Source organism: Diceros bicornis, chromosome 34 (genome assembly GCF_020826845.1).
Source record: "Diceros bicornis minor isolate mBicDic1 chromosome 34, mDicBic1.mat.cur, whole genome shotgun sequence".
NCBI classification, from domain to species: Eukaryota; Metazoa; Chordata; class Mammalia; order Perissodactyla; family Rhinocerotidae; genus Diceros; species Diceros bicornis.
Window position 1 is genome coordinate 6,443,904 of NC_080773.1, and position 14,533 is coordinate 6,458,436.

General features: G+C 41.9%; 1 protein-coding gene across 2 annotated transcripts in view; it reads left to right on the top strand.

Annotated features, from left to right (window-relative positions):
• The window catches only part of TDRD12 (tudor domain containing 12), a 108,695-nt gene that overhangs the window by 2,652 nt on the left and 91,510 nt on the right, over positions 1–14,533 (top strand). Inside the window, exon 1 of one of the 2 annotated variants that reach the window (XM_058529074.1) lies at positions 11,880–12,111. The exons of the other annotated variant lie outside the window; for it this stretch is intronic. Within the exon in view, the coding sequence (XP_058385057.1) occupies positions 12,088–12,111 (24 nt within the window). The 5' untranslated portion in view covers positions 11,880–12,087. Of the gene's footprint in view, positions 1–11,879; positions 12,112–14,533 lie in introns of those variants that run through there. 2 annotated transcript variants of the gene reach the window in all.

Genomic DNA, 14,533 nt, shown 5'->3' on the forward strand with positions numbered 1-14,533 from the left:
AGCCACCCACAACAAAGAATTTTATCTGGCCAAGGCTGAAAAACTCTAATCTAGAGTAAAATCTATTTTCTTCAGTAAATGGCTCCAATATGTAAATTCTGAGAACCACAGATACTGTTAGCATTCCATCTGGCTTCTGAATCTACAGAAGTTCTCCTTACTGACTTTTGGCCTTGGGCATAATATTCTTTCATTTCCACAGGAAATAGAATGTTACAGCTGGAAGAGACTTCAGTGAACACCATGATTTGGCCAATGAGAAAACTGAGAAACAGATTTACGCAGCTAGTTAGTGCCACAGCCAAGAGTAGATAGAGCCTGATGGTTTGTTGAGCGTATGTTGCCTGTCACCAAAAGCAGAAGTCTGAACACTTCTGCCCACTACATCTTGGTGTTATAGTCGCATTGGTCCCCCATGGCCAGCGGGTCCCCTCCCAGCTACTAACACAGGGCAGTTGGCCTTCATGCACCCCTCTTGTGCTGCAGTAGAAGGACCCCGTCTCTTCCCTGCAGGGGACTGACACAGTAGTGGGGCTGGCCAGGTGCCATATGATGCGTACACTCAGAGCAAGGGAGCACACATTGAGTCTGAAACAGGGAAAGATATTTCCACACAAGGCGACAAGTCCAGCACAGGCTGTAGGACTCGCTTATCTTTTAGTAAGGAAGTGTTCCAGGCCCAAGGCCCATTCCTATGCAGCTGAGAGAGGGTCAAAGGACTGCCTGCATGACACTGCCTTTCCCAACACTCCCAGCCCTGCCCCCTCTTCACAGGAGTTATGTGAGTCAGTGGGTGATTTTAGGAGATGTAGTGATAAAGTAATGTGACTGGGTTTTCTTCATAAAGATATATTTTTTTGTTTTTAATCTGAATGAACCTTGTCTCCTTCGAAGAATTCCTTTTGGGAGACTGTCACATAACTCCCTACCTGTGGTGAAACCCTAACCCCCAGCCCAAAATAATAGGGCTTCCCTCATGTGCTAAAAAAGTGTTGTCTTAGGCCCACCTTGCTAGTGTTTGTGGCATTTATCATATGGTCTTTCTTACCTCATGGATTCAAGCTACCTGGGCCTCAGACATAGAAGCAGACAGCTGATTTCTTGTCCCTACCCCTCCTCCTCCTAGTCATCTTCCTTTCTCTGCTGGTATCTCTACTCCATGCCATCTTGTCCAGGGCACAGCTGGGAAAACTCATTTTCTGTGATACCGCACAGTCTCTTAAAACTGCAGTTATAAACTCGGGAATAAATACTAAGTTGGTATACATTTTTGTTCCCTACCTTTTTTTTGGTGATTCTTTTGGATGACTTCATAAGAATCCAAAACTGGGATGGCATCAATGTTTCAGGCTAACATGTCTTGTCCTCACAGTTCTTTGTTAATAAAAATAAAACGAGTGGGAGATATAATAATAACTCATGTATAAGGGGACTTCCTCTCTTCTGAGGGATAATTTATGGGTGCGGGGAGCCGTCATATTTGGGCATAAGTAGTTAATTCATAGTTTCCCCTCTCTCCTCAGACCTCTATTTTTTTCAGCCTCTCTGCAACTTATGACAGTTTTCCACTCCTCCTTGCTCCCCCTGAGCCACTCTTCCCCTGTCTTCTTTAATTTCTTCTCCTCCAACTGAGGTTTAGATGTTAGAGTCCCTCAATACTTGTTCTCTCCTTGGGTCACATAAGCGACTTCCAGGTCACATCCTTAAAAAATGAAATTGCTTGCCCTCCACTTGCTCTTTTTGCTTCTCACTGGCTGGAAATGGTGACAACTGGAGCAGCTACCTTGGGCCCAGAGACAGAAGCCAGACGTTAAGGCATAACTGCCTGCCAGACTTGACTCTCAACTCTTGCTTGTTATGTGAAAGAAAGTACACTTCCACTATATTTTTGGGTCTCTTTCTTAAAACAGTTTAGCTTGTTCCCTAACCTATAATTTTTCCCTCCTAAGGAGGTTTCTTAAGCAGTCTTCCCTATATTGGAAATCTACCAGTTATTTAAGCTAAAAATCATAGTCATTCTTGATTCCTCTCTTTCCTTCATTCCTACATCCAGGTGACTAGCAAGTTCTGTTGATTGTATTACCCACAATTATCTTGAATTTCCTGTCTTCTGACCTCCGCACTATTATCACCTTATTCTAAGCCACAGTCATTGCTTACCTAGCTAACTGTTAACAGCCTTGGAGCTAGCCTCTCCACTTTCATTCTTCCCCTCACAATGCATTCTCCCATTGAGCTGGAAAAGTGATCTTGACATTGAAATGTAAGTCATGTCCTGTCACCGCCCTCATTAACACCTTTCAGTGGCTTTTCTTCACACTTCAAAACTAAATTTACTGTGGCCTACAGGGCCCCACCTTTCTCTCTGATCTCATCGTTCACCCCTCTCCTACACTCCCATCAGAATGGTCTTTCTGTCTTTGACTACTTAAAGTTCTTTCCCACCTCAGAATCTTTGCACATATTGTTGCCTTAAGACAAACTTGGATCTCTGAAGAATTTTTTTTCTTGAGTATCTTTGTTACTACAGCCTCAGAAAAACAGATGAGGATGGGCATCCAATATGTGGATTATTGGCATGTCTGAAAGAAAATTCCAGAACAAATAGAAGAAAAGCATTATTTAGAGAATAGAACAAAGTGGTGTTGAGCTCAAGGAAAATGTTGATCTTCAGATAAAAAGGCCCTGTTGTGGTTAAAGCAAAATTAATAAAAATTGTTCAATTCCTGGATGACATTTTGAATTTCAAAGATAATGTATGCACAGGTTTTCAGGAAGAAAAAGAAAAGATTGCTCACAAAGATACAAAATCAGGTTTCTGACTGTCACAGAGTACTAGGATATACTGGACAGCGTATATAATATGTTGAAGAAAAAAGGCTATGTGTGCTCAATAATTCTATGTCAACCATGTGTGAAAGCCACAGATATAATTCTCATATATGGGCTCTGAAGATTCCACCCATTCTGAAAAAATTCACTTGCTAGAAATACTATAGATGACTGAAAGATTAATCAAAATAACAACTTTTGAAGTAGAAGTGCATGGTAGAAGTCATGATGGTAATTGTGGAAATCAATTAAATATAGGAAGTAAATGTGAATAATATGGCTATAAAGCACCACAAACGTTAAAAATAATTCAAATTTTAACCTATTTTGTTAAAGCACCTTTTTCATAAAAATAATTTGGTTTAATAATATAATTATGGTATCATAAGCAGGAAGTGGCTATGGGAAGAATAAGAAAAAACATGAGAGGAAGGAATCAATAGCTGTAGTTTTGTGATAATAAATACCTGTGTAAGTGTTTTTAAATGTAAAAGTAGCTAGTAGAATTAAAAATAGAATGGTCACTTTTCATATTAGCCAAAAACAAAGCATGACCCCTAATGCAAAAGATAGAAAACAATGGAAATGGCAATGAAATAAAAGCCAAAAGTTTAGAATAAAACAATTCAGGTAGGAATAAATACCGACCATGACAATACACAAAAATGTGTTAAATTTCTTAATAGATAAAGAATCTCAGATTAAATGTTTTAAAACCTAGTTATCTAAAGGAACTAGAAAAAGAATAATAAAATAAACCCAAAGTTTGAAGTAGGAAGGAAATAATAAAGATTAGAGCAGATATAAATGCAATAGAGTCAGGAAAACAATAGAAGAGATTAACAAAACTGAAAGTTGATTCTTTGAAGAGATAAACAAAACTGACAAATCTTTAGCTAGACCAGCAAAAAAAAAAAAAAAAAAAAAGACCCAAATCAATTAAATTATAAATGAAAGGGGACATTACAATGGATACCACAGAAATAGGATCATGAGAAACTACTATGAACAACTATATGCCAACAAACTGAACAATCTAGAAGAACAGGATAAATCCCTAGAAACATACAACCTATAAAAACTGAATCAAGATGAAATAGAAAATCTGAACAGACCAATAACAAGTAAGGAGATTGATTCAGTAATCAAAGCCTCCCAAGAAAGAAAAGCCCATGACCAGATGGCTTCACTGGTGAATTTTATAAGACATCTAAAGAATTAATGCCACTCCTTCTCAAACTCTTCCAAAAAAATCAAAGAGGGAAAACTCTTGAACCCATCTTATAAGGCTAGCATTATCTTGAAACCAAAGCTAGATAAGGACACTACAAGAAAAGAAAACTACAGGCCAATATCCCTGATGAATACAGATGCAAAAATTCTAAACAAAATACTAGCAAACTGAATTTAGCAGCCCATTAAAGAAATACACCATTATTAGGTGGGATTCATCCCTGGGATGCAAGGATGGTTCAACATATGCAAATCAATACATCTGATACATCACATTAATAGAATAAAGGATAAAAACCCATATGATCATCTAAATAGATGTAGTAAAAGCATTTGACAAAATTCAACATCCATTCATGATAAAAACTCTCAACAAATTAGGTATAGAAAGAATGTAACAACATAATAAAAACCATGGATGACAAGTCCACAGCCAACATCATACTCAATGGTAAAAAGTTGAAAGCTTTTCCTCTAAGATCAGGAACAAGACAAGGCTGTCCACTTTCACCATTCATATTCAACATAGGACTGGAAGTCCTAGCCAGAGCAATAAAGCAAGAAAAAGAAATAAAGGGCATCAGAATTGGAAAGGAAGAAGTAAAATTGTCTTTATTTGCAGATAACATGATCTTATACATAAAAAACCCTAAAGACTCCACCAAAAAACTGTTAGATCTAATGAACAAATTCAGTAAAGTTCAGGATAAAAAATCAACACACAAAAATCATTAGCGTTTCTCAAAGAATACTAACATTCATCTGGGGCAACCAAAGACCCCGAATAGCTAAAGCAATCCTGAGAAAGAAGAACAACGCTGGAGGCATCACAATCCCTGACTTCAAAACATACTACAAAGTGACAGTAATTAAAACAGCATGGTACTGGTACAAAAACAGACACAGATCAATGGAACAGATTGAAAGTCCAGAAATAAAACCTCACATCTACGGGCAGCTAATCTTTGACAAAGGAGCTAAGGACATACAGTGGAGAAAGGAAGGTCTCTTCAATAAATGGTGCTGGGAAAACTGGACAGCCACATGCAAAAGAATGAAAATAGACCATCTTTTTTCGCCATACACAAAAATTAACTCAAAATGGATCAAAGACCTGAAGGTGAGACCTGAAACTATAAAATTCCTGGAGGAAAATATAGGTAGTACACTACTCGTCATCAGCCATAAAGGGATCTTTTTGAATTCCATGTCTACTCAGACAAGGGAAACAAAAGAAAAAACAAACAAGTGGGACTTCATCAGATTAAAGAGCTTCTACAAGGCAAATGAAACCAGGATCAAAATGAATAGGGAACCCACCAGCTGGGGAAAAATATTTTCAAAACATATATCCGACAAGGGATTAATCTCCATAATATATAAAGAACTCAGACAACTGAACAACAGAAAAACAACCTGATCAAAAAATGGGCAGAGGAAATGAACAGACACTTCTCCAAAGAAGATATACAGATGGCCAGTAGGCACATGAAAAGATGCTCAACATCACTAATCATCAGGGAAATACAAATCAAAACCACACTAAGATATCACCTTACACCTGTTAGAATGGCTATAATCACCAAGACAAAAAACAACAAATACTGGAGAGGCTGTGGAGAAATGGGAACCCTAAGTCGCCACTGGTCGGAATGCAAACTGGTGCGGCCTCTATGGAAAACAGTATGCGGATTCCTCAAAAAATTAAAAATAGAAATACCTTATGATCCAGCTATCCCACTACTGGGTATCTACCCAATGAACCTGAAATCAACAATCCAAAGAGGCTTATGCACCCTTATGTTCATTGCAGCATTATTCACTACAGCCAAGACATGGAAGCAACCCAAGTGTCCCTTGACTAATGACTGGATAAAGAAGATGTGATATATATATACCATGGACTACTACTCAGCCATAAAAAAAGACAAAATCGTCCCATTTGCAACAACATGGATGGACCTGGAGGATATTATGTTAAGCGAAATAAGCCAGAAAGAGAAAGAAAAACAGTGCGTGATTTCACTCACATGTGGAAGATAAACCAACACACGGTCAGATAGAACTGTTTGGTGGTTACTAGGGGCTAGGGGGGTGGGGGATGGGCACAAGGGGTAGAGGGATGCACTTATATGGTGACTGACAAACAATAATGTACAACAAAAATTTCACAATTAAAAAAATAAAATACGAAAAAAAATCAGCGTTTCTATACACTAACAACAAATTACCTGAAAAAGAAATAAAGAAAATCTGATTTACAATAGCCTCAAAAACAATGAAATACTTAGGAATAAATTTAACCAAGGAGGTGAAAGATTTCTATAATGAAAACTATAACGCATCGATGAAGGAAATTGAAGACACAAAAAATGGAAAGATATCCTGTGTTGATGGATTGGAGAATTAATATTGTTAAACTGGTCACACTACTCAAAACCATCTGTAGATTGAATCCATCCTTATCAATTTTCCGATGGCACTTTTTTTTTACAGAAATAGAAAAAAACAATCCTAAAATTTGTATGGAACCACAAAAGACCTTGAATAGCCAAAGCAATCCACAGACACATTGACCCATGGAATAGAATTGAGATCTCAGAGATAAACCCATGCATATGGTCAGCTAATATTTGACAAGGGAGCCAAGAATACTCACTGGAGAAAAGATAGTCTCTTCAATAAATGGTGCTGGGAAAACTGGATATTCACATGCAAAAGAATGAAACTAGACCCTTTATCTTACATCGCTCACAAAAATTAACTCAAAATGGATTAAAGACTTAAAGGTAACGTCTAAAACCATAAAACTCCTAGAAGAAAACACAGAGAAAAAGCTTACTGACGTGAGTCTTGGCAATAATTTTTTGGATATGACATCTAAAGCACAAGCAACAAAATAAAAAATAAGTGGTACTACGTCAAACTAAAAAGCTGCACAGCAAAAGAAACAATCAACAAAATGAAAAGGCAATCTATGGAATGGGATAAAATTTTGTAAAACACAGGTCTGACAAGAAGTTAATATCCAAAATATATAAGGAACTCATACAACTCAGTAGCAAAAAAGAAAACCAAAACAAAAAAATCCAATTTAAAAATGGGCAAAGGACCCACACAGACATTTTTCTGAGGAAGATATTCAGATGGCCAACAGGCACATGAAAAAGTGCTCAACATCACTAATTATTAGGAAAATGCAAATTAAAACACAATGAGCTATCACCTCATACCTGTTAGAATGGTTATCATCAAAACGACAAAGGAGAGCAAGTGTTGCCGAAGATGTGGAGAAGAGGGAACACTTACGCAATGTTGGTGGGAATGTAAATTGATACAGCACTATGGAAAACAGTATGGAGGTTCCTCAAAAAATTAAAAACAGAACTACTATATGATACAGCAATCCCATTTCTGGGTATATATCCAAAGGAAACAAAATCACTATCCCAAAGGGATGTCTGCACCCCCATATTCACTGAAGGATTATTTACAATAGCCAAGACATGGAAACAACCTAAGTGTCCATTGATGGATGAATGGATAAAGAAAATGTGACACATATATATGTGTATATACAATTATGCACCGCATAATAATGTTTCCATCAATGATGGACTGCAAATAACGACAGTGGTCCCATCCAATTAGTAGCATATAGCCTAGCTGTGTAGTGGGCTATACCATCTAGGTTTGTATAAGTACACTCCATGATGTTCACACAATGATGAAATCGCCTAATGATGCATTTTTCAGAATATATCCCTGTCATTAAGTGACACATGACTGTGTGTGTATGTGTATATGTATATGTATATATATATTATATATATACATAATGTATATAATGAAATACTATTCGGCCATAAAAAAGAAAGGATTTCTGCGACTTTTGACAACATGGAGGGACCTTGAGAGCATTATGCTAAGTGAAATAAGTCAGACAGAGAAAGATAAATACTGTATGATCTCACTTATATGTGGAATCTAAGAAAACCAAACTCACAGAAACAGATCAAATTTGTGGCTGCCAGACACAGGTGGTGGGTGGTCAAAAGGTATATAAACTTCCAGTTATGAGATAAATAAGTGTAACTTATTTATATGTTATATGAGATAAATAAGTGTAACTTATTTATATGTTATATGAGATAAATAAGTGTAGGGGTGTAACTACATCATGATGACTATAGTTAACAATATTGTATATTTGAAAGTTGCTAAAAGAGTTGATCTTAAAAGTTCTCATCACGAGGAAAAAAATTTGTAGCTATATGAGATGATGGATGTTAACTTACTATGGTAATCATTTAGCGATATATGCATATATCAAATCATTATGTTATACACTTTAAACTTATACAGTGTTATACATCAATTATATCTCAATAAAACTGGAAAAAAATTAAACCTGACTACAAGTTGTTTAAAAACAATTCTGCAGGAGGGCTAAAAATAAAAAGAGGGAAAGAGAAAAGAGGAGGAGATTAGAGAGTTAACCAGATGAAGTAGAATTCAACATAGAAAGCAATAAACGGGAGGAAGGTTAGGTTTAGTTTGATAATGTATAGTTCAAAATGAAGATATGAGACTCTTCTTGCAATGAATAACACAACCTTGAGCTGTGAAAAACACATCAGAAACAAAGATAATCTGACAGATGTATAATATTGGTGGGAACCATGAGCAAGGCTTTTTCTGATGGACAGACCAAGTCCATGAAAGACATCTGAGGTGTCTGGGAAAAACCCAAAGGCAGGCACTTTTGGGTTGAATCCCATAATTGTAATGTCCATTCTCTTTCAGTTGTGACAAAATGTATAAGAAACAAGACTAAAAAAGTTATTTTCTTAAACAAGCAGCTGACAAATGATCAAGCCAGCTTTTGGGCCAAACTGTTTCTTTCTTTCTTTTTTTTTTTGTAAAAACGATGAGAATATTTTAAAACTGAGGAAGTGCTGATGCCTTTTAGAATTGATGACTTCAAGGTAAGATGATTTGAACTACATTTGGGAGAGGAGGGATCTGGACGGAGGGAAGGGAGAATGTCCTCCTGGGCCCGTCCTTAAGAATTATGCCAGCTCTGGAAAACTTAGCTTAGCTCCTCTCTGCTACCTCCCACCCCCACCACAAGCACACTGATGGGAGAGACTGGTCTGACACAACTGGAGGTCTTGCTGTCTTAGACTTCCCCCTCCTGCCATTCCTAATGCTTTGTCTTCTCTCCCTTTCTCCCTTCTCTTGGGGGCTTGAAGGTCCTTTGGGGTGTGGAGCAAAAAAATAAAAAACAGATCACTCTCCACCCAGGCCCTTTGTAGAACTAGAATATCATTCCTGTGATGGGACAGACTTCAATAACGTAACATCACCTGCTTGTGCCTGCAAGAGCCAGTCTGCTCATGACGGCTTTGGGTTGCTTGTTGTGCCATGAGCTAGCCATGTTTGTGACTGACAGTATTAAACCTTCTTGCATTCCTGGAATAAGCCTTACAGCCTAACTTGGCCATGGCTTAATTTTTTTTTATTTGTCCTGGGTTTTACTTGGTAGCATTTTATTTGGGATTTCAGCACCTATGTTGATAAGTGAAATTAGTCTGTAGTTCTTTGTGTTATCTTTGTCAGGTTTTAGTATTAGGTTTTAACTGCCTTATAAAAATGCATTGGGAATCTTTATCTTTTTACGTTGTGGAGTAATTTCTTTTTTATTGATGTATAATTGACATATAACATTATATTAGTCTCAGGTGTACAATATAGAGATTCAACATTTGTATATATTTTGAAATGATCACCACAATCACTATAGTTAACATCCATCACCATACATAGTTACAAATTTTTTTTTCTTATGATGAGAACTTTTTTTTTTTTTTTTTTTGGTGAGGAGATCAGCCCTGAGCTAACATCCGCCAATCCTCCTCTTTTTTTGCTGAGGAAGACGGCCCTGGGCTAACATCCGTGCCCATCTTCCTCCACTTTATATGGGACGCCGCCACAGCATGGCTTACCAAGCAGTGCGTCGGTGCGCGCCCGGGATCCGAACCAGCGAACCCTGGGCCGCCGCAGCGGAGCGCGCGCACCTAACCGCTTGCGCCACCGGGCCGGCCCCATGATGAGAACTTTTAAGATCTCTCATAGCAACTTTCAAATATGCAGTATGGTATTATTAACTATAGTCACCATGCTGTACATTACATTCCCATGACTTATTTATTTAGGAGTAATTTCTTAAAAAATGCTTCCCACTAGCTGGGGCGGGGAGGGAGGGAGACAGGTTACAGGTACAGATACTGATCCTTTCAGCCTCAAGGGGCCTACACGGCTAGAGCCCCAGGGGAGTGAGCTCCCATTACAGCAGTCTTGACTCTTCATCCCAGTGTGATGTATAAATATTTCCATTTTCTATGATCCATGTAGTGAAAAAGTCAGGGCAACACTGTATTGTAGCATGGGTTCTAGTCAAAAGAAAAAATGTCGACCCCACACTAAGAATTGGGAGAAGGCTCTGTTCATCTTCTCTGGGGCTTGGGAATTTTCTCTGGCACTTCCCATTTAAATCAGATCTGGTCGTTTCCCATCTTTTTTACAAGGTCTGGAGTCTTCAGGGGAGATGGCCCTGCCAGGTGCCTCCACTGGGGGTGAGACCAGGTTAGCCCAATTTAGCAACAGGTGAACATATACCCAGCAGCTGTGTTCTCCTGCCTGGAAGTCAGCACACTTCTCTCCAACTCTCCTGCCCGACACTTTAAGCACATGATGTTTGACCTTATTAAGTCAAACTCACTTTTAAAACGATGCTCATGTGAGCCTTGTTTCCCAAATGTATAACCCCATAATTGCCATGCTCTCTCTAAAATGTGGCAATCTTTTGCCATCTTGTTGGTTCCTTTATTACCAAGTGAACACATTTTGACATGGGCTTAAATTTTTTTTCTCAATTGAAATATTAAAGAATTCATCTGTAAAACCACCTCAGCCCAGCATCTTCTTTTAGCTGTGGTTCCTGTGATTTTTAAGGAATATTCTTCTACTTTTTTCTTGTTTGTTGGCTTATTCGGTTGTTGGAGAGAGATTCCTGAGATGTAATAAAAAGGAGCCGGCCCTGAGTGGTTCTTGGGTGTCCTTTGTTTCACGTAGAGTAACCTCATCTAATTCTGAGAACCACTCAGTGAGTCCCAATTTCCAGGTGGGAAAACAGGCTTCCAAGTATTCGAAGTTAAGAGAACCCTACAGTGCTGCAACAACAAAAAATACACGTCCGGGCCAGGATCTGGCCCCCGAGGCCGCAGTCTGCGAGCTTTTGTGGTGACAAGAATGCCCGTGACAGGGACCTAGAGAGCCCTGGCCTGCCAGTTGAGGGCCAGGTGGGAGGAGAGCCGAGACCGGAAGCCTTTACCGCAGGTGGAGGTCGGGGGAATGCTGCCAGGAGGCCACGGAGACCGGCATCAGTGGCTAGGGAGACCCTTCCTCACCCCCAAGGCCGCGAGGTGGAGGCCGGCTAAGCGGGAGAAAAGGGCAGGGGCCGGCACGCAGCCACTCTGCCCCGCGGGACGAGTAAGACGGTGGACAGGCGCCTCTCTGGACCCCCGGCGTCGCGTGAGCCGGGCGCAGAGCGCGCCCCCTGACGCCTGCGCCCGCGGCTCCTCCCCCGCGCCCCTGTCTGCCCCGCCCCGCGGCTCCCGGGCGCTCGGCGCGGGGCGGCCGGCCGTTGTCGGGGCCGTTGGCGCCCACGTGGTTTCTGGAAGCCTCGAGGCGGGCGCGGGCGGGGAGCGGGCGGGGAGCGGGCGGCGGGGCGCCGTGCCGTCCAGGGTGGAGGACGGAGCGCGTCGCCTGGGGTGCGTGGCGGGCCGGGCCTGTCTGCGGCGCTGAACCGGGCAGGAGGCCCGCACTCTAGGAAACTCCGTTTTTGCGCCAAAAGTTTACTCTGAGTGAGTAGCGACGGGAAGAGCGGCGAGGGGCGCGGCCGCGACGGTGCGCGTCTCTCCAGGGCAGCGCGCCCGCCGGCGCTGAGGCGCCGGGAAGATGCTCGAGGTCCTGGTGCTGAAGGTGAGCCAGCGCGAAGCCCCCGGGCCGGCGTGGACCTCTCCCCGTGCGCGCTCCGCCCCGGCTGGGGGCGCCGGATACGATCCCGACTCTTAATTTCAGATAACTACGGGAAATTTTAGCTCAGGTGTGGCAAGCCACTAATTGGGACGTACTTAGAGTAAAAAGTTATTCTTTGTTTCTCCGAAATTCAGATTTAACCGGGTGTCCTGTATCTAACCCACTCTGGAACCTTAGAGGAGGGACGGACGGTAACCCCTTCTCCCACGCGCCCCGTCCCGGCTAGGCTTTGGGTGAGGGCCCCCTCGTGCCCCTGGTCCGTGGGCACGGGGACCCTGACGTGTTCCTCCCCCGACGCTGGTCCTCTCCGGTGGGTCCCCACCCTGTGGCCCCTCGAGGCTCCGCCCTGGATAGGGGCAGGGGTGTAACACCCCCCGCGCCCCGGCTTCACTCGCGGGGAGCCCTGCCCACTCGCGCCGGGGGACTCCGGCGGACCCCCTCCCCACGCAGGCGCTCCGGGCTCTGATCCTCGGAGTGGGGGGTGGCGGCGGGGGTCGCCCCGTGGGCCTGGGAAGCGCGCCGCACAGCTGCAGTTTCGTCTTTGAGTCAGCTGAGTGCTCCTTGGTGATGCAGGAGACTCTGAAGGCCTGGTGTGTTCACGGTGTTACTCGGAGGAAGGAGCTTACGAAGCAGAGCAAAGGGGTGGGTTTCTGTTACTGGGAAAAGGAAATATAAATCACTTGAAAAAAATCATATTTTAGTGGACAGGGGAGAGGGACGTAGCAAATGATGGGGTTTTTAAAAACCATCAGCTTTCCTGTTTTACGATTTATGTAATTTATATGAACAGAGATTCACAGATGTTTGAAGTAGCTGACTCTTAGGATTAGCTCTGAGACCTTTAGGGATTTCAGATCCAACTGGCAAGCTCTTCTCCACCATCAGTCTTAAATATGCTAGTCCGATTTCTCCTTTAGGAAAAGACAGGGCATTCCGGGGATCCGGATCCTGCCACGTGCAAATCCACTGGGGCAGAACTTTGGCGGAAGGAGCTGGACTCGCACTTCCTGGAGCTTGGGAACCCCCCTCTTCCCACGTGGACCGAAGAACCCTTTTCTCTGTCGGGTCAGCTCTGGCCTGCCCCTACTTCCGGTTCTTACTCTGCTCGCGCTGAGCACAGTTTCTGTCCAATATAGGAGTATTTCCCCAGTTGTCGCACAGGCACTATTTGTAGTTCTCCGGCTTAATTTAACTTTTACGTGGATAAAAAATTTTCCCCCAAGTGTCCATCAACAGATGAATGGATAAACAAAATGTAATATGTGCTTGTGATGGGATATTATTCAGCCTTAAAAAGGAAGGAAATTCTGACACATGCTACATACGACGTGAGTGAAGCTTGAGGACGCTGTGTTAAGTGAAATAAGCCAGATTCAAAAGGACAAATACTGTATGAGTCCACCTATATGAGGTGCCTAGAGTAGTAAGATTCATAGAGACAGACAGTAGAATGGTGTTTGCCAGGGCCTGAGGAGAGGGGCAAATGAATAGGGAGTTACTGTATAGTGGGTACAGTTTGTTTTGCAAGATGAAAAGAGTTCTGGAGATGGATGGTGATGAAGGTAGCACAACAATGTGAATGTAGCTAATGCCACTGAATATGGGGTTAAGATGGTAAATTTTGTGTGTAGTTTACAATTAAAAATAACCATTAAAAATTTTTTATGTATTTGTTGTAATATATTTAGAAATAAAAACATAACTAGCATTACACATCTATTAGGATGAGGATAATGAAGACAAAAGTGTTGATTAAAAATGTATATTGAGAAAACAGCCCAGGCAACATGCAGTTGTGTCAGAAGTTAGTAAGGCAGAGTGCGGTGAGACTTGAGTGGGGGTGATGGGCATGTGGGCTTGTTCTCCCAGAAGGACTGCAAGAGAAAAGGATTAGCAGTGTTGTCCTTGATCAGAAAGGGGACAGCACCGGGAAGTCCCAGGGCCATTGGTCTTACAGTTGAGCTGTGTTAGTCGACAGGACCACTTAACATTTTAGGACAGCTAGGCATGCGCCCTTCAAGTGGACAGCTTGTGCTGGGAGGGAGCGAAACAAGCTCTTACAAACACGGGTGAAATTCTGAAAGCTGCAGGCTGTGACCTCCCTAATGTGCTCAGAACCAGCTATTCTGCTGGCTGGCATAAATGATGCACTACTGTCCATGAAATCTGCCAACAGTATTTCAGGAGTATTCCTGCTGGAGCTGCTTACCAGGTTGCTGGTTTGTGCAGAGGAGGCCGTGCTGAGACTGCAGCAGCAGCTGACCAAGGACCTCTCAGGACAGCAGGTCTATAAGTGGGCCAAGTGTTATTTAGTCTGGAATTTTCATGTGTTAAAATTAACATCTTAATTTTTACAATTGACGTT